Source organism: Mytilus trossulus, chromosome 2 (genome assembly GCF_036588685.1).
Source record: "Mytilus trossulus isolate FHL-02 chromosome 2, PNRI_Mtr1.1.1.hap1, whole genome shotgun sequence".
In the NCBI taxonomy this organism is placed as follows: Eukaryota; Metazoa; Mollusca; class Bivalvia; order Mytilida; family Mytilidae; genus Mytilus; species Mytilus trossulus.
This window is the reverse complement of record NC_086374.1, coordinates 79118415-79138959: the sequence shown is the minus strand read 5'-3', so window position 1 is coordinate 79138959 and position 20545 is coordinate 79118415. Positions and strand designations below refer to the sequence as shown.

Genomic DNA, 20545 nt, shown 5'->3' with positions numbered 1-20545 from the left:
CCATTAGAGCTATTTGGATTTCCTTGTCTTGTGCATTTTGGTTTACTGACATGGTGTTCCAGTTTATGTCTGGGCAGTTGAAATCTCCAGTTAGCATGATGGTTTGATTTTTGTTTGAAATATGGTCTAATGATTTGTCTAATTCCTTTATGTGTTCCATGTTTCTGTGTGGCATATAGAATGAGCCTATTGTGAGATCTTTTTTGTCTTTCATTTGTATCTTTACCCATTCTATCTCACATTTTGTTACAAACTCTGGTTTTTCAATTGCAATAATGTCGTTTTGTACAAGGATGAAAACACCTCCTCCCAGTGTACCTCGATCATTTCTGTAGGCTGTGTAGTTTTCTGGAAAAACTTCGCTAGATTTAATTGCATCTTTAGTTGGGTTTTTTCCAGGATGTTCACCTTTCAGCCAAGACTCTGTGCCGCAGATGATGTCAGGTTTGATGTAGTTGACTGCAGCTGAAAATTCAGATGTCTTGTCCTTGATGCTTCTACAGTTCAGTGTAAGGATTCTTAGGTTTTGTTTCTTTGGTATGTTGAATACGTTGCTGCTGTTTGTTCTGTTTTTGCTCTTATTTCTCTTTGATGTGTTGTTATTGATTGAATTATTTCCTTTTGGACTGCTGGTTTTAAGTGGACTGAATGCATTTGACGTAATTGATTCGAATGTGCTGTTGTGGGTTAAAGGATCATAATAGTTTGAAGTGTTCAATTCGTAACTGTGGAAAGTGAAAGTAGAAACGTTGATGCTTTCACATTTACAGCATAGCCATTGTACATTAGATCTTTGCAGTAGGTCGTAGTCTGCAGAACATAGTTCTATACATGTTTTGTGATGCCAGATGTTACAGTCATCACAGCATACTCCTTCGCAGTTCCATGTGACTGGGTGTTCACAAAGTCCACATGGGTAGATACTTTGTTGTTTTGTTCTTGGTCCCGGGTTTTGCTCTATGTCCCCTGCAAGGAGGAGAATTAGTATTGCCATTGAATAGTTCTTATTTGGCTTAACAGGTAATGTCATTGGTTTACGGCCTGCTGATGACCATTTGTTGTTTAATAGATTTGTAAGTAAGTGACGATGGTCCCATGATTTTTCATTGAAGATGGATTGCCAAATGTTATATATCAGGGTCACTGCTATTATCAAAGTAAATATTTTCATCTTGTAGATTTTTCTATGAGTATCAAGCTTTTGTAAATGTTGGGTTACTGTTGAGGTCTTCAGTTTAGCTCGGAAGAGCCCGTGCTGACTGAAACAACAACAGCAATTACCAACAGTTAATTTGTGCTTGCTCAGCGATCTTCTTTAACCAGGTTTTCGCTAAAAGGTTGTCTGGGTGGATTCCGTCAGCGTATAGGTTATAGTTGTATTGTGTCCTGGTTGTTGATGTTCTGTGGTCTCCTTTTTTAAATATAGATTTTGTCTGTAAATCGTTTGAAAATTTTGGAGAGTGGCTATTTATGTTGGTATTTAGTTCTTTGATTTTGAAGTTTAATCTGATGACTTGATCTGTAAGTATATTGTCCTGTTCTTTAAATTCTTCAGGTGTTTTGTGTTTACGATGGCAGTTCCAGCGGTAGATTGAGTATACTGGTGTTTCAAGTATTGTTATTTTGCAGCTATCGTATTGTTGGACTAATTCAATAATTTTATTGTAGTGATCTATCAGATGATCTATAGTTTCATCAGTGTAGGTGTTGATTGAAATATATTTCTTGTTATAAGATGTTAGGTCGCAAGTGCCTAGCCAGACATATATCCATATAGCTCCTAATTCTCTAGTTTTAATATTTAGGGTTGTTTGTAGCCATTTAAGTCTGTCAGCTATTTTGGCGCCACTCTTACACCACCAGATAATTTCTTTTTCTACTGAGTGTGATCTATTTATGTGGTTTTTGAGCCAATTTCCTTTACTGTCCGAAAATACTACAGGTGTATATTTCGTTTGGGTAGTTGGCTGTTCCTTGGTGTTGTTCAGGAATTTTACCAGTTTAGAGTTTGACATTTGCTAGTTGACAGTTGTTTCTTTTGTTAGTTTCTGTACAAAGCGATATATTGGGGAAGGTTTACCAGCTAATTAATTTAATGCACCATTATCACTTTTTTATGGTTCCGTGATAAATAAAAAATTTGTTTGTAAACAAAGATGGCGGATGAAAAGTTCGCTCACAGTTCAAGTTCAGGTAATATGACAATTAAATTAAATGTACACTTTTAAATTTGTATCGATGGTGAGTATCAATGTTTTGAAGTGTTTTGGTATGAAAAATGTTCAAATGCAATGTATATTCCTGATAATATCTCTATTTTTCTTCTTTCTTCGTCGCGGTTTGAAAAAATCCTGCTACTACTTTGCGCATGCGCTCTCTCTTTTATGGATGCTGTTGAAACATTTATTCTATGATTTTTATAGCTACACAACACATGTATACAAACATATCTTATAATTTGGTTTAATTTTGACTATTTTATTTATTGTGTCTATTTAAGTAACGCATCAATGTAAATATAACGGAATTTGATGAGACAGTCATTAAAGTGAGAGGGTTAGGGCTATAGCACCAGGTTTGATCCACCATTTTCTACATTTGAAAATGCCTGCACCAATTCAGGAAAATGACAGTTCTTGTCCATTCATTTTGATGCGTTTTGTTATTTGATTTTGCCATGTGATTATGGACTTTCCGAATTGATTTTCCTCTAAGTTCAGTATTTTTGTGATTTTACTTTTTCCTAACTCCATGTTTTCACTCCGTGGCTCCACTCAAAAACTCCGGCACTCCATCACTCCACTCCACCACTCCACTCCACTTTAAAACTCCAGCACTCCATCACTCCACTCCACTCCACCTTTTAGTTCATGTCCGTTCGCCCTTTTTTTTTTTATCAAGTCAAACAAGTGTTTTAGAAAGCTAACACTTGCACAGGAAAAATTCTACCGGAAGTGTACATTGTAACTAAGAAAAACAACCCGCCAAATTATCAAATTATCGTGTTTGAAGTAATGTAACATTACATATGTGTAATCAATGCAGATTCTCCGTTATTTGGTTTTTCAATACTAAGATTTAAGACATTTCCTCGGGCACCTGAAAAATGGAAAACTCAAATTGAAGAAGTTCGCGCAAAGCTCACCCTGACCATGGTAAACTTCATTAGTGAGTAGTTTACTCCCTTTGGCTAAGATTTGGCTAACTGTAGTATAAATTGTATACCACCCAAGCTGTTAATTTGAATTAAACACAATCAAGTCAAATAGAACTCATTCAATCGTTATCACAATTAAATGCAGACATCCAGAATCTGACAAAAAAGTAAGCCGGATACAGGATCAGACACAGCCTCCCCCCCCCCCAAAAAAAAAAAAATGAGACCCTTTATCAAAGAAAACTTGGGTGTATATATAAAAAAGAAGATGTGGTATGATTGCCAATGAGACTAAGACAAGAAACCAAGGCAAATGACACAGAAATTTGGCCTTCAACAATGAGTCAGCTATAAAATGCCTCAAATTAACAAATTGAAAACAAAGAAAACTAACGGCCTTAAAAAAAAAATGAATGCAAGAAGCAGTCTGTTAATTCTACCCACCCACACAAAGGCCTTGATTGTGCCAACTAGCCATCTAAAGCCTTGATTGTGTATATTCCGTCTTTATTATATATATATCACTCAGGGGGGCCACTTGCTATAAAATTGGTGGTAGGGATGAGCCGCTGGAATAGGTCATGTTTTCATGCTCTATGATATATATGAAAAGCCAAAGGGTGAGAAATTCAGATTAAATATATCAATAGGTTGATATTATATCACATGCTTGATTATATCATAAGTATCTGAAACTAATCAAATGTCTGTATTTTAAACCACAGTCATAAATGCATCAGTTATTTGTCAAACCAATTCAACTCTATTTATTCTGATGTGGTATTTCCACTGATGCCAGTGATAGATGCAATCAATCCAACTATTTTGACATTTGCACCTAATTAACATTCAAGGGTTTGTATACATAAAACATGATAACAATTATTTAAAGAAATTCCATTGTGACAGCGTCCTTTAGGAGGGAACAGCAATGGAATTTTTGTCAGTTTTTAATTAATATTTAAACATGTTAACATCAATGAATGGGTTGCTATTTCATTTATCTGACCATAGATGTAATACCATCTATAATCTGACCAAACGTCTTTTATATGTATTGTATTTTGGAATTGAAATATCTTTATAATGAAAGAAATGGTCAATAAGAAAAAAGTGTTTAAGATGTGACAAATTTATTGCAAAAGAAAATGATATTATTGTGACTATTTTGCTTCTTAACAAAAACGTGATGATGAGCGGGAAAAATATTGAAATATATTTATAGGTCTGTTATTTGTTAATTAATATATGACAAGGTATATATTTTTTATTAACAAAATATATGAAAAGGGTGGGGTACTTGATGTCTCAGCTGCTCACCCCTACCAAAAAAAGTTTGAAGTGGGACTCGTGTGATGAAGTAACTACTTTGTCACCATTTTTTCAAACCTATAAGAAAGGGAAATAATCCAATCACTATCAATTCAGGAAAACTCAGCCCATGAACAGCTTGGACCACAACAAGACGAAACGGCATTATACAAAATTAGGTCAGAAAAAATAAAATAAAATGGAAATTCCGACCTACCTACCTTTTTTTTAAGCATGTAACCTTAAACAGACATATATATATTTTTTTTGGCCTCAAGCTTTACCACAACTATCATCCAAGAAAATGTGGTCAAGTTCATATAAACCAAATTTGAAATACATGTACACTCTACAATCATTATATATACATGGTGACCTATATACTTGTTAATTTATGTGTCATTTTGGTCACTTGTGGAGAGTTGTTTCATTGGCAACCATACCACATTTCTTTTTTCATATGTACAATATAAAAAAGAAGATGTGGTATGATTGCCAATGAGACAACTATCCACAAAAGACCAAAATGACTCAAACATTAACAACTATAGGTCACCATACGGCCTTCAACAATGAGCAAAGCCCATTCTACATAGTCAGCTATAAAAGGCCCCGAATATATGCTTTAAATACACTTACTGTGACATAAACAGAAGTTGCAGGCTTGACAAAGATTGCATCAAATTTGATAAGAATTTATTTACTGAAAACTCAATTTTACATAATATTATCTTATTTCTGCAAAAATATCTGAAATGATTTAGAAAATAAATCAGACAAATGCGCCACTTGTGCTTTTAACAGAAGTCTGGTTGCCTGGTAGGTAAATTAAATATGTATGGAGAGCTGGACAAGAAAGTAAGATAGTGATGTTATATTACTGCCAGTCTGGAACACTAAGAGAGGAATTCCTGATTAATGAAATGAAAAAAATTTAAGTTAATATGATAATAAAATTGATGAAATAAACCTATAATGAGACCATTTGGCCATGGAAGCATTGTAGATAAAGTATATGAAGTGCAGATTGTCTCTTGAGAATGACATTAAAAACAACAAATTATCAGTTATTTTGTAATCTTTTTTCACAGATTTGGTATGAAGCTAAAAGATGACGGATTTCAATAAAAGGATAACAAGTTCAGATGTTTTGACTTTTGATCCTGAGGAATCACTTCTCAGAGGGCAGATTCCCCTGAAAGAGTTTGGGGTATAGCTAACTTCTTAAATCTAGAATCTAAAGATATATATTAAGCATAGTTCCTACTGATTTAAAACTGTTATACAGATTAATAAAATAGAAGAAGAAAAATAATAAAAGCGCCATGCACATGTACAATGTATGACAAAATATGTGTGTAAAAATTTAAATGAGAAAAAAATCCCTTATATATACTCTATATACTACAACATGAAAGAAAGAAAAATGATAGCAGACATCAAACAACTGGATGACAGGTTACAAAAAGGACGCAGTGGGGATAAGCATGTTTTTGAGTGTCAACCATTTTCCTAAAATGGGACAGTGATATACTAACACAACATAAGAACATTCTGTACAAATTATTTGGAAGGGATTGACCCATCTTATTGGTCATAAGTACAATTAACAAATAAAAAACTCAACAAAGTCATGAAAGTATTGCAATGATGAAAGATAGTTCAAAATTCAATATCAAGTATTTTCAATCAATGAACAATATTTTAATTTATAGAAATCTAAAATAGTTTTTTTTTATTTATTCTTTTATTTTTTTATTTCAGGATATTCTAAAGAATCAGGATGAAACAAAGGTCACGAAGATAAGTTTTTCACGGAATGGCTATTGCAATGATGCAGTATTGAAACTCATTCAGTCATACAAAAAGGTTTGTGCTAGTGGAGTCAGCAGTCTAGCTTTTCAGCTTTCAATCACATTTATCTATATAAAAATAAGATGTGGTATGATTGCCAATGAGACAGCTCTTCAATAGAGACAGAATGACACAGAAATTAACAACTAAAGGTCAGAGTATGGCCTTCAACAATGAGCAAAGCCCATACAGCATACTGGTAGTCAGCTATAAAAGGCCTCAAATTGACAAATGTAAAACCATTTAAATGAGAACATTTATTTCCGAATTTTTTACAAACTAATGAACATATATGTAATGCAGCAACAAACGACCATCACTGAATTACAAGCTCAGGACTTGGGACAGACACATACAGATTTTGGCAAGGTTAAACATGTTAGTGGGCGCCCAACCCTTCCCTTTAACCTGGAACAGTGGTGTAACAGTACAACATAAGAACAAACTATATAAACACTTGTAAAAGGCTTAACTCATCTGATGGACTCAAATGGAAATCCATTTACAGCAGATGGATTGGCTGTTTCTCCTTTAAATTGTTATCATTTTAAATTTCACTGAGGTAAGTTTCTGTTGTCTTAATTAGATTGAATCACCAACAGTCACTTAAAAAAGATTTAAACATGATTACAAAATTCAATAATATGTCTGCTATTCAATTTTAGATTTTGTACAAAGGGACATATCTTGTAACTTATTTAGCCCTGTATCTTCAGTCATGGTCAACTGACTTTGAATATTTGCATACCTTGCATGGTAAATAAAGTATTGCTATTTTAATTTCACGTTTGCATTATCAAAATAACTAAAAGACGAGACATATCTCTGTGTTTAACAGTTTATAGTAGAAGAATTGCAGAACTGATCATGAAATATAGCAGGAGGTTTAAAAGGGCATGAGGTGACAAATTTCTACGGAAAGGTGAGGTGCAGGGACACCATGGTAGGATGCTAATCCCTCCTAAAACCTCCTTTAGGAAACACTATTCAAAACGTGTCATATGTATTTACGTACATGTATCTGTATATGTTCAAATACATGTATTTGTTTATTTCAGAGAGACTATGAGAACTTGTTAGAGGTCAAACTTGATGGATGTTTTTTAATTACAAATGCTGGTATCAAATGGCTGTCTGATGTTATTCAAGGTGCCAAAAATCTGAAAAAGGTACCAATACTAGTTATTAGACCTAAAATATGCAGTTATTTCACTCTTACCATGTAGCTGACAGATATGGTTGTATCAAACTGGACTTATTCATTTACTTTCGTAAGAATCTGCCATGAATTTCAACTGATCTGAACTATGGGATTTAAAAAAAATTTGAGCAAGCTGGAAATTTATTCCAATCCCGTTTTTCATCCATTTAGACTTGGAAACAACTGACAGCTAAGGAAATTATCATAACAATGACTGACCTAAAAACAATAATGAACTTCAAACTCTGGATTAAATTCAATATTCCAAGTCAGAATATGGAATTATATCAGAACTTCTGACATTTACTTTTACTATGGTTACTTTGACAGATCAACATTGAAAATGTGCAACATCAGCACACTAACATAGATCTGTCTAAATTCATTAAACTCTTTTATTGATAAAAAAAACATGCTGTCAGAAACTTTACACTTGTTATTGAAAAGCAAGTTTTCCTAATACCTGACCAGAAACTGATGTGTAAAATTGGTGAATGTTTATCTGACAAGTACAATTAAGGTCAATTAGTTATTGCGATTTGTGAAGAAAAGACAGATATACATGTATGTACAAGATTTCAGAATACGAGTGCTAATTGTTGCGATAATCCCTGAGTCGCATTATTGGCATTACTATAAACTTAACAATAATTCCTGAATTTACCATATTTCTTTATAGAAAAAAACTTGAGATGAGGGTAAGATGAATGTTTGAATGATATTTTTAACATTTGGAAGAATTAGATTGTGTAATTAAATATGACACCTGTGGATTTGAGTTCACTTGTACTAGTTCAAACAATGACGTTCTGTCAATTTTTTCATAAAATCCTATTTTACTACCTTTTTACAAACTTTCATCTAATCATATCTAATACATATATATTTGATGGACATAAAGAAATAAGGATGAAATAAAAGTTACTGTTTCCTTCTTCTATTTGGATAAAAAGGCAAAATTAAAACTGGATGTATTTAAATAAGATAAATTGTCACTTCTCAGTCTGCTGTTCATATTTGAATTTTAGAATATAACTTAACAAATTTCACCTGGCTTGATTGATATGGCTTTTTGGATAGATGAGTAATAAATGAAAATTTTATCCTAAACAAAGGCAGTGATTTCAGATCATTTAATTTATATACCCATTCAAATGTAAAACATAAATAATGTTTTACATTTGAATGGGTTGCCTTCGTCTAGGATAAAATTTTCATTATTAATAAACACTTGAGAGAACTGATTCATAGAATAGAATACATTTTTTTAAATTGAGTATTCTCTTCATTAGTTAGTCTTTCATGCTTGGTATAATCAGGTGGAGTTTTTTTAATTGAAAAAAATAAGTTTAAACAGAATTAAATCAAGATTTTGTTTCTTTTTTGTAGATTACTTTAGATGGATGTAAGGATTTGACAGATAATGAGTTATATTTAATTGCTAAGACAATGGGACCTTTCTGTGAGATCAACATGAGGGGCACATCTTTAAGATATATCACTGATATAGAAAGAAACAGGGTCAATTGTCTTGGTTGTACTATCCTGGGTACTGATTCTATAGGTATGTTAACAGGAAACGGGGAAAATAAAAATTAATGAAGAGGGGCGTAAAGGGGGGTGTATCTGCATGGAAGAAGGCAAAATAAAATTGCCATTTTACTATGAACTAACAATTAAAAATGTCTTGCACGTTGATCTTTTTACCAATTTCATGAAACACAGTGAATAATGAACCTTTTTCACAGCTGCATGTGATATAAAAATGGCAAAACAAGTTGCACGAAAAAACCCTTTACCATTCTCAATTATCAGTTTGGCATATTTTCACCTGAGCTGAAACATTTGCCATCCTTTGTATCTGTCATTAGTCATTAGTTGTTTGTTTGTCGTCCAGTGTAAATGTATTCAAAGATCTTCTCCTATTTTACCACTGGACAAACCAAACTTAGGCTGCTTGATAGGGCAGGGTGTCCAAATATATGTTTGAGACAGCTGGAATTTTTTTGTCTTATTCTGATTTTAATTCTTTCAGATATAGTAACAAAAGGCATTCATGGTAATCAGTTGAGCATCGTATAAACACTGATTGATATAAAAAAGATATTAAACTTTAATTTAGGTATAAATTATATGGTCTAAAGTAACTTATAAGTTTTTACATTTTATCATATGAAATGTGCAAAAACAGCATACACACCAGCCTTAGACTCTTTATTTGTGCAAAATTATGCTGTTAAAAACTTTTTACTTTTGTTCTTTAAAAAAGTATATAATTTAATACTGGATGTTGACTTGACAAATAGCTAAGAATATGTAAATTTTGTTTATGTTTACAAAGCATGACAGTGTTAAAGTTGCTCTTTCCATGTTTTTTCTGCAAGAAAACACTTGAAATGAACATAAGATAAAGAATCAATGATGATTTTACCATTTTTGAAGAATTTGGACTCACACCTGCACATACATACTCTAGTTCATACATCTTTATTCAGTTGTTTTTGTGGTTAAAGCCTTTATAATTACCTTTTAAGCTCACCTGACCCAGATGTTTGAATTGTCATTGCCTGTTAACTTTTACAAAAATCTTTTCCTCTGAAACTACTGGGCCAAATGAAACACAACTTGGCACAAATCATCCTTAGTGTAACTTGTTTAATAAATGTATCAGATGACCACCCATCAACCCAGATGGCCACCATGGCTAAAAATAGAACATGGGGTAAAATGCAGTTTTTGGCTTATAGCTCTGAAACAAAACCATTAAGAGCAAATCTGATTGGGGTAAGAATTTTAATCAGGTTTATTTCTATCTGTCCTGGAATTTCCTGATGCATTAGACAACCCATTGTTGGGTTGCTGCCAATAAATAGTTAATTTTGAGGAAATTTTGTAGTTTATTATATAATATCTTGACTATTATAATAGATAGAGATAAACAGTATACATGAATAGAGTTTTGAACAGCAACAAACAAACAACAAGAAAGTCAATGGACCGAAATTGATAATTAAAACCACATAGAGTTATTGCAATTTAAAGACAATTTTTATCAAATTTTCTATTTTTTTGCAACTGTGAATAGCCCCTCATTACTTCCAAATACTGATAGTAAATAGTATAGCATAGGGATATCTTTTCTTGTGATTAAGCCACCTAAATTTCGTCTTTAGATATACATTTTCAGCTTCATATCATTGAAAATTTCAAACTTGCAAATATTGACTTACAAACTAAAATGCCCAGCTGATCAGATTTTTTTTGGAAAGCAAAGCTTTATTCTAAATTGGATATCCATTAAGATCGAGTATTTTATTTTTTTTTTTATTATATTTTTCCGTGACTGATATTTTCTGGAGTCTGAGTCAATGTTATTTCAAACTATTTTATTGAGATTGATTGTTATTCTATGTTTTCATGAAAGTCTGAAGAAATAATAAAGATTTAGAAATTGAAGTACGTTCTAAACTTTTTTTTTGCATTTTGAATAGTTTTGACAAACTGCTCGCAAAACGCATACATTCAAAATAGTATTGCTGTTATGTGGATTTACGTCACATTTCACTAAACTTAAATAAAAAAAATACTGGATGTCAGGATGATTTCTTTATGTCTGAGGAAAAATATCATGAATACATGTACTAGTAAAAGTTGTTATTTCTACGAAGATAGACTATTTTATAACAATAATTTTAAAAATATAATATTCTATTTTCAGTGGATATGAAAGACAGTCATGCTGTAATTGTTCCACATGACAGTATGGAAAATAGTCTGGCTCATTTAATTATGGAAAACAAAACAGTGAAAAGACAAACATTTCATCATATGACAGATTTTAAGACAGATGGGAATTGGAACTTTACATTGACAGAACTGGCTTTAACACAAGTAAATATTTTTGATTAAGTACTGAAGATTCATTTTATTTTTTTCAATACCAATTTTTTTGTGGATAAAGGAAAAACTATACATGTATTTATATGAATATAGAACCCTTTGATTTTAAGCAAACAAGCAAGCCAAAAGAAAATTTGTGTTTTTTGAATGTATAAAATTTAGTTGTTTACCTGTACAAAGTAAAATCACAAAAATACTGATCTCAGAGGAAAATCTAATCGGAAAGTCCATAATCACATGGCAAAATCAAATGACAAAACACATCAAAAACGAGTGGAGAAGAACTGTCATATTGAAATCCAAGAATTTTGGTATTAAACTCATCAACAGTAAAGCAATTACTTTGATGTGTTCATGTAGGATTTTTGGTGTAATCCGGGTTTGCCTATTCAGTCCTTTAAAGCTATTGCTATCACATGATTTCTGTTGTATTTTAAATTTTAATCAGCCTCACTAACTACAGCTTCTTAAATTTAATTTATAATCCGATTTCTGATTGAAAATATCTGTTATTGAATTGGTGATGTACAATTGGCAGGCGATCTGGTGGCTGTCAAACAGTGTATGAATTAACTTGATAATGTCTGGAAGAAATATTTTCAAATTCAGATGTGTTGTTGAAATACTAAATGAAGGTCAAGTACGTTTTTCACTATTTTAGCTTTTATTGTTCTTTATGGACCTTTTAAAAGTAGCTTAAAGTGAAACTTAGAGCATTGTCAGTGCAAAAACTTGAAAAAGCTTTGATGAAATGTTTTCAAATTGAGATAAGTTGTTTCCTGTGACTAAAAGAAGGTCATTTTTTAAAATCGTTTGGAGTTATACCCCTTTACAAATGGAAAAGTGGCTGATTTTTTTGTTTCCATTCTCTAAGATAAGTTTACCAACACCAAGTGTTGTGCAACTTATACACAATGTTTGTTATTACAAAACTGTGATCAAGTCAAATTTGGATGGCATCACTTCTACCATTTTTGAGTTATGTCCCTTTATAAAATTATATTAAAAAAAAAGGGGGGGCATCATCTGTCCCATGGACTCATTCTCCATTTATCAATGTCCTGTAGCTATTTTGATGCTGGCAACTTTATTTTGATTACAACCTTGCTAATTAAAGGGCAGTTAATAAATTGTGTTGGAACTTTTTTTAAAAACAATATTCAATATATTTTGTTTAGCCGCTGTTTGATATTGTGGTAAGCAGAAATCTCTCCCAGGTTATTATACCGTTTAATGGAGCAGCAGACACACAGGATGTTAAAAAGCATGTTAGAGAAACAGTATTAAAAATTCTTTCTAAAGTGAGTACTTAATATAGTTATGGTTTACTTGTACAACCCTTTCTTCTACCTTGTGAAATGTTTTATTTGTTCAGCAGAATCAGCAATGTTAAAGTATCCTTAAGTAACTCTGATTAATTATAAACTTGATTAAAACTGGAAAGGCTCTGCAGTCAATGCAACACACATATAAAACACTTATTTTTTTAAGTGATAGTTACATTAATGACATATAAGGATACTTTTGAGTCTTATTTAATGCTGCTTTAGGAGACTCGAGGGTACAAAAATTTCAGCAAAAATTTAAACATCTTTATTTCATTACAAATTCTATTTATTTCACTATTAGTTGTTACTGTATGATATTTTACAAAAATCAACCAAAACAAATAATTTGTTTTGGTCCTATATGACTTTTGAAATGTTGATATCATTGAAAAAAGTAAAATCACAAAAATACTGAACTCAGAGGAAAATCAATTAGGAAAGTCCATAATCACATGGCAAAATCAAATAACAAATCAAATGAAAAAGCTCCAAATTAACTCCTTTTGCTGCAAAAATGCCATTTTTTTGCATATAAACTGAATTAACTTTTTTAAGTCATTGGTGACCTATATTTTTTTAATATTTTTTTCAAATATGCTGTACATAAACTAAACAATTGTAAAATTTAAGCGATTTCTGTAATTTAGTTCTGTTTGTATTTCGATATTACCACTATTTCTCCTATTAGTTCAACAGAAAAAAGTACCTTAACAAAAATGCATACATCTTTAGTAGGCAGATTGGGAGCTTATATGAACCATGACCCCATTTTTTAAATTTTAGTTTTCTATCAGTATATGATTAAGTTCATTTATAGAAAAAAAAGAGAATCCTATATTTAAAAAAAAATGAATTTATACTCTTGAGCCCCTTTAAATTGTAAATTTTGATGTTAGACACCAAAACTTCTTTTTCTATTGATTCATGAGAAGAAAAAAAAAATTGCTCTGAAGAACAATTTCTTTTTTTTCTTTGGCATTATTTTTTGGTATTTTGTTTACTTTGTTTTATATCAGAATCAAATAAACATTTTGAAAAAAATAACTTTATAAATATTGTGTGGATTTTGTTAAGTATGAAGTTTAACAAAACAAAGCTTGATGTTTTATGCATTTATTTATTCTATGTATTCTTTCCAGACACCATTTGTTGGAAGTTACAGAAAAACACAACAACAATTAGAGGTAATGACAGAATACTTACTCTAGTACAAAAAAGTATGACCAAGTCATAGTCAAATTTGATGAAATCATCTGTGAATAGAGGTTTAATTTTTAAGTGGCATTAAGAAAGTTTTCATTTTTTCTTCTTTTTTTATTTTTTTTACTTATTTTAGTTTGGGTTAAGGGAGGTGATTGTTATGAAAAAAATGTTGCATTTCATTTTTAAAAGGAGTTTGGGTTAAGGAGGTAATTGTAATGAAATAAATGTTGCATTTCATTTTTAAAAGGAGTTTGGGTTAAGGAGGTAATTGTTATGAAATAAATGTTGCATTTCATTTTTAAAAGGAGTTTGGGTTAAGGAGGTAATTGTAATGAAATAAATGTTGCATTTCATTTTTAAAAGGAGTTTGGGTTAAGGAGGTAATTGTAATGAAATAAATGTTGCATTTCATTTTTAAAAGGAATTCCTAACCTCTTACAGGTGATAATGAAGTTGCCAGATTTTATGTCTTATTATTCTTTCTACTAATTTAAGCGTTGATGGATGCATGAATAATTATTGCAGGACATCTGTTTACATATGTCATCATTTATCAATTATAATTGTTGAATTTTAGGAGACATCTAACCCTCCATACCACTATGGAACAGCACATCTACAACTTATGCCATTAGTTTACTTCAGAGATATAAAGAAACAAATGGTACCAATAGTGGACAGTGATGGAAATGAAAAAGGTATTTTGTCACAGTGTCTGAAATGTCCTGATACAAATAATAAACTAGTTTCAAAGTTTTCAACATTATTTTCTTTGGTACCAAATTTCGTTGAATGATAAAAACTTGAATATATTTTGTGTATGTTTGCACGGATTATATATTTATATAAAATTGAGAAAGGAAATGGGGAATGTGTCAAAGGGACAACAACCAGACCATAGAGCATACCATAGCCGAAGGCCACCTATGGGTCTTTAATGTAGCGAAAAACTCCCGCACCAGTAGGTGTCCTTCAACTGGCCCCTTAAAAAATATATATACTAGTTCAGTGATAATGGACGTCAAACTAAACTCTGAATTATACACAAGAAACTAAAATTAAAAATCATACAAGACTAACAAAGGCCAGAGGCTCCTGACTTGGGACAGGCGCAAAATTATATGTCTGTAGCAATCCAGTCTATATGCATTTACTTAAGTTTCTATAATTTGAATAAGCTCCTAAATTGAGAGCAAGTTTGTTCCCAATAGTAATAATTCAAGTTACAGTTCAGTCAAATTAAGTCTGAAAATATTATGGATTTTTGGGATATGCCTGATTATAAACTAAGTGCAGCTATTCTTTTCAAGTTCAGATATTAATGAGAATATTTTATCATTATAGGACAGTTAGAGTTTTGCATAACGCTTGAAGAGCAAGACCAATCATTGAATGTGGAAGAAAAGCCGAAACAAGCTGTAAAATTGGTATTTATAATTGATAATTTTAAAGCAAAATTAGAAGTTTGACCTTAATTCCACGGTCCACTGAACATAGAAAATGATAGTGCGAGGTTGGCATCCATGTACTATGAACACATTCTTGTTCTTCTTATTTCTTTCTGGTTTGATACCACTCTTAAGGTTTTATATATCATTTCTCACCAAGTCTGTACATTCTTTCTCCATATGTCTAACAAATAGTGTCATCACACTTTAAAAAAACAGAACTAAAACAGAATGACTTCATGTTTGATCAGCTTATTGGCAGTTCTAATTTGTTATGTGTGAGCACTTTTGGGATCTGTCAAATAGCAAATTTTGTGTTTAGTTTACACCTATTTATTTATAGTGGATTGGGAAACAAGTTTTGCAACTAATATTAATCCCTTTCCACTTTGCGGGTGCGAGTGCTGCCTTGTAGCAGCATTAGCCTACTCTTTTTCGAAATCTACAAGGGTGTCTTTTACGTGCAAGAGATATGGCTCTCTCTTAACAAGGGTCAGCCATTTATCGTGCCCTTCCGATGGACTATCATCATTTCCTCAAGACCATACTGGCATATGGTGTCAAGGGAGTGCTAAAAATCTGTTAGAAATATAGAACATGTTTTTAAGTATGTGTACTTTGAATTACATTTAGGGGTTTGCTTTGCATGTCAAGTAATTGCTTTATTGTATTTCTAAAGACATATATACATATATTTTAGCAACTCTGGGTCATTGTACAGCATACAACAATTAGCAAAACCCATGCAAAGTAACTATCTAGTAAAGGTCCTGACATAACAAAATGAAAAACAATTTAGAAAGGAGAACCAGTGGCCTGATAAATGTACACGACAATGAACAAAAAAAACAACAAATATGATATACATCAACAAATAACAGCCATCGAATTACAAGCTGCTGACTGCATTTTGTTAAAAAAATACATTTTTGGTGTACCATGCAAAATGTTTTGTTTTTTTTAGGTTGGACAGGAACTTAAATTTAAACTCAAGATTAACTTTGGTAAAGGACTGTCACCAGAATTACAAAGTGTAAGTTACATTTTCATTATATGGCTCCGATTTTAACAAAATTTGACAAAAAACAAATTACAAGAGTGAATAGATTTAAATTTGTTTTACAAATTAAAAAACAAAGAACACCAGTGAGATGGCTAATGGACATAGCAAAAAAAACATGAAAAACATCAGTGAGATGGCTAATGGACATAGCAAAAAAACATGAAAAACATCCTTAGGTCAACATAATTTCTTTAAAGTATTGCCAACTGCTAAAATCACCTTAGTCCAGACAGGTTGTCAATAAATCTAACATGGACTTTACAATAATCTGCCTTCAGTACACAATTCTTATAGGAAAAATATAAGCAAAAAGGACTTGTATAAAAGAGCTTAGCAAAAGTTCAGAAATCATTATGGAAACAACAATTCTGTGACATATTAACATCTATTACTAGTAAATAACAGCATTTTAATTGTTGGTTTCTATTTTAACAGTCAATAGAAGGTCTTCAACAATGAGCTCTTACAATTGTCTTATATAAATCATATGCAATTGGTAATGTAGTTATTGATATACAAATAAATACTGAATCATGATATAGAAAATGACATTATATTTTATAGTTATAAATCTTTATTTCAGAGCTATTGCAGGTTTAAATTTTTCCATGTAGTTAACCATTATATAAGTACATCTGAGATAGTTGGTAGTAGTCCTTACTACAACTATGAGAGAGACTTTGTTATACGATCAGTTAGACAAAAGGTAAAATAATTTACTTCTACATTGATTATAGGTTAATTCTTTAGTTGGGATCACTTCTTTCATTTAGCTAGTATCAAGGAAAATGGCGTAAATTTTGCTAGAAGTTTGTTTTTGTGTTGTTAATACACATTTTAATGCTCCACCGACAAGATGGAGGGCAGGATGTTTTTTATGCCTCATTATTTTATCAATGCAGTATCAAAATGTTGTTGGTACTCTATTGAAACTAAATGACATTTCCCTTTGTCACTCAAAAGAAACTTAATTGGTGTTAAAACATAATTCTGTTATATTTTACATTACAATTATTATGAAGAAGAATTTTACTGAATCATATTTTTTTCAGGTTATAAAATATTTTGAGGAGTCATCCTTGATAATTGAAGTATGGGGAAGGGACAGAAAGGAGGGGAAAATGTCCTCTGATTCACAGGTAAGATAAACAAGTGAAATAGTATGGAATTTTGTTATATTAACTGTTGTCTTAGAACATGTTTTATATATAATGCATACTATTATATATGTCAGAAATAAGTGCAAATTTGTTGTACATTCATGATTTCTTCATGACCTTGACCGTATTTTCTAAATTAATCTATCATGTCTATAGGTGGGTTAGATTTTTATGTTATAAGGTTTTATATATCATTTCGCACCAAGTCTGTACATTCTTTCTCCATATGTCTATTTAATAGTGTCATCACACTTTAAAAAAAACCAAAACTAAAACAGAATGACTTCATGTTTGATCAGCTTATTGGCAGTTCTAATTTGTTATGTGTGAGCACATAGATATAGGAAAATGTGGTATGAGTATCAATGAGACAAATCTTCATCCAAATAACAATTTATGAAAGTAAACCATTATAGGTCAAGGTAGGGCCTTCAACACGGAGCCTTGGCTCACACCAAACAACAAACTATAAAGGGCCCCAAAATTACTAGTGTAAAACCATTCAAACGGGAAAACCAACTGTCTAATCTATACATGAAAACGAGAAATTTTTGGTTTGTGGATTAGTTAAGACTTGACTGCTATTTTTTCCCTTCAAACAAGGGTTAGGTTTAATTAACTTCAATCCAATGCCCTACGGGTAAGTTCTAATTTATGTTCTGTCTGTTGTTATTTAGTTTTACTTTCAGTACATATCCTTCATATTCAAAAAAAAATCAAATTCAACTATCTTTTTAGGGAACCAGTATGACAGAACCTCAGTCTGTATACAAAGGATGTGAGTTTATCATTTTGGAAACGGGGAACAAACCAGAAGGCCTAGACCGAGTTAAAATAAAGGCAGACGATTTTAGCAGTACTTTGAAACAGATCAATGATTGTATTGTTCAACATGAGCAGTAAGTTGGGATTCACTCTACATAGACATTTAGCAAACTAAGAAACAACCTCTTAGAAATTAAAACAGTTTATAATGATCCAGTGATATTGTTGGCTTTTTTCAAAACTACCTCTACCCTTTTTTATTGGGAAAATATGCGTCATTTTCATCAAATTGGGAAATTTAAAATATACCATGAATTTGACTGAACTTCAATATACAGACCCATTTTCACAAGTCAAACCCTGCTATAAAATAAGACCCCATTTTATCAGTGATGATACATAAATAGACCCTCAAATCTGCACCTATAGTCAATTTAGGCATTTAAAATCTTTAAATGAGTGTTTTCAGTTTTTATTCATGTACAATTACTATTGAGACTGCACTAAATGGGAAAAAAATTGTCTTTTTGGGAATAATTTAAGCCATTTTTTTCTTCAAATTGGGATTCTTCTCCAGGGGGAAAAGCCTGTATTCTCCACTAATTTAAGGCAAACAATATCACTGTAATCTTCATACTTTTTAAAAAAAAAAATATCATCTGCCTATAGGCCATGTTATATATTGCAGATTTTGCATGTTAGCTATTTCAGATATGGTCTTTATTTAAGACATTAATTCAGATGGATATGGCATGCAGAAATTGTCCTTACAATGTCCTAAACTCTTACAAAAAATATCCAGTCTTCTCTAGAACTTCACAATAATCAAAACAATTCAAACCGGAGTTGGAACAAATCTCTTTAGTAAGAGTTTTATTTTTTGATGATGATGGCCCCAGCAGTGGATCCTATGGAGAATACTTTTAAACAACTTTTTAGCTCACCTGGCCCATAGGGCCAAGTGAGCTTTTCTCATCACTTTGCGTCCGTCGTTGTCTGTCGTCGTTAACTTTTACAAAAATCTTCTCCTCTGAAACTACTTGGTCACAATCATGATTAGGGTATCTAGTTTAAATTGTGTCCGGTGACCTGGTCAACCAACCAAGATGGTCGCCATGACTAAAAATAGAACATGGGGTAAAATGCAGTTTTTGGCTTATAACTCAAAAACCAAAGCATTAAGAGCAAATCTGACTGGGATCAAATTGTTTCTCAGGTCAAGATCTATCTGCCCTGAAATTTTCAGATGAATCCAACAACCCATTATTGGGTTGCTGCCCCTGAATTGATAATTTTAAGGAAATTTTGCTTGTTTTTGGTTATTATCTTGAATAATATTATAGATAGAGATAAACTGTAAACAGCAATAATGTTCAGCAAAATAAGCTTTACAAATAAGTCAAAATGACCGAAATGGTCAATTGACCCCTTTAGGAGTTATTGCCCTTTATAGTCAATTTTTAACCATTTTTCGTAAATCTTAGTAATCTTTTACAAAAATCTTCTCCTCAGAAATTACTGAGCTAAATTAAACCAATTTTGGCCACAATCATCATTAAGGTATCTAGTTTTAAAATTGTGTCTGGTGACCCTGTCAACTAACCAAGATGGCCGCCATGGCTAAAAATAGAACATGGGGTAAAATGCAGTTTTTGGCTTATAACTCAAAAACCAAAGCATTTAGAGCAAATCTGACAAGGGGTTAAATTGTTTATCAGGTCAAGATCTATCTGCCCTGAGAATTTCAGATGAATCGAACATCCTGTTGTTGGGTTGCTGTCCCTGAATTGGTAATTTTAAGGAAATTTTGCTGTTTTTGGTTATTATCTTGAATAATTTTATAGATGGAGATAAACAGTAAGCAGCAATAATGTTCCGCAAAGTAAGATTTACAAATAAGTCAACACGACCAATATGGTCAGTTGACACGTTTAGGAGTTATTGCTCTTTAAAGTCAATTTTTTACATTTTTCATAATTTTTTGTCGATTTTTAGAAAATATTTTCCACTGTAATTACTGGGCCAAGTTCATTATAGATAGAGATAATTGTAGCAACAAGAATGTTCAGTAAAGTAAGATCTTCAAACACATCACCATCATCAAAACCTGATTTTGTTATGAATTTATCTGTGTCCATTGTTTAATATGCACATA

General features: G+C 31.7%; 1 protein-coding gene across 1 annotated transcript in view; it reads left to right on the top strand.

The window, feature by feature from the left end:
• The first annotated feature begins 2954 nt into the window (after nt 1-2954).
• LOC134706013 (uncharacterized) overlaps nt 2955-20545 on the top strand; it is a 118507-nt gene continuing 100916 nt past the window's right edge. The window contains exons 1-14 of the mRNA XM_063564726.1: nt 2955-3168; nt 5560-5678; nt 6233-6337; nt 7381-7491; nt 8913-9087; nt 11242-11414; nt 12602-12724; nt 13891-13935; nt 14532-14652; nt 15299-15381; nt 16367-16435; nt 17049-17171; nt 17518-17604; nt 18364-18524. Of these exons, the coding sequence (XP_063420796.1) occupies nt 5580-5678; nt 6233-6337; nt 7381-7491; nt 8913-9087; nt 11242-11414; nt 12602-12724; nt 13891-13935; nt 14532-14652; nt 15299-15381; nt 16367-16435; nt 17049-17171; nt 17518-17604; nt 18364-18524 (1475 nt within the window). The 5' untranslated portion in view covers nt 2955-3168; nt 5560-5579. The remainder of the gene's footprint in view (nt 3169-5559; nt 5679-6232; nt 6338-7380; nt 7492-8912; nt 9088-11241; nt 11415-12601; nt 12725-13890; nt 13936-14531; nt 14653-15298; nt 15382-16366; nt 16436-17048; nt 17172-17517; nt 17605-18363; nt 18525-20545) is intronic.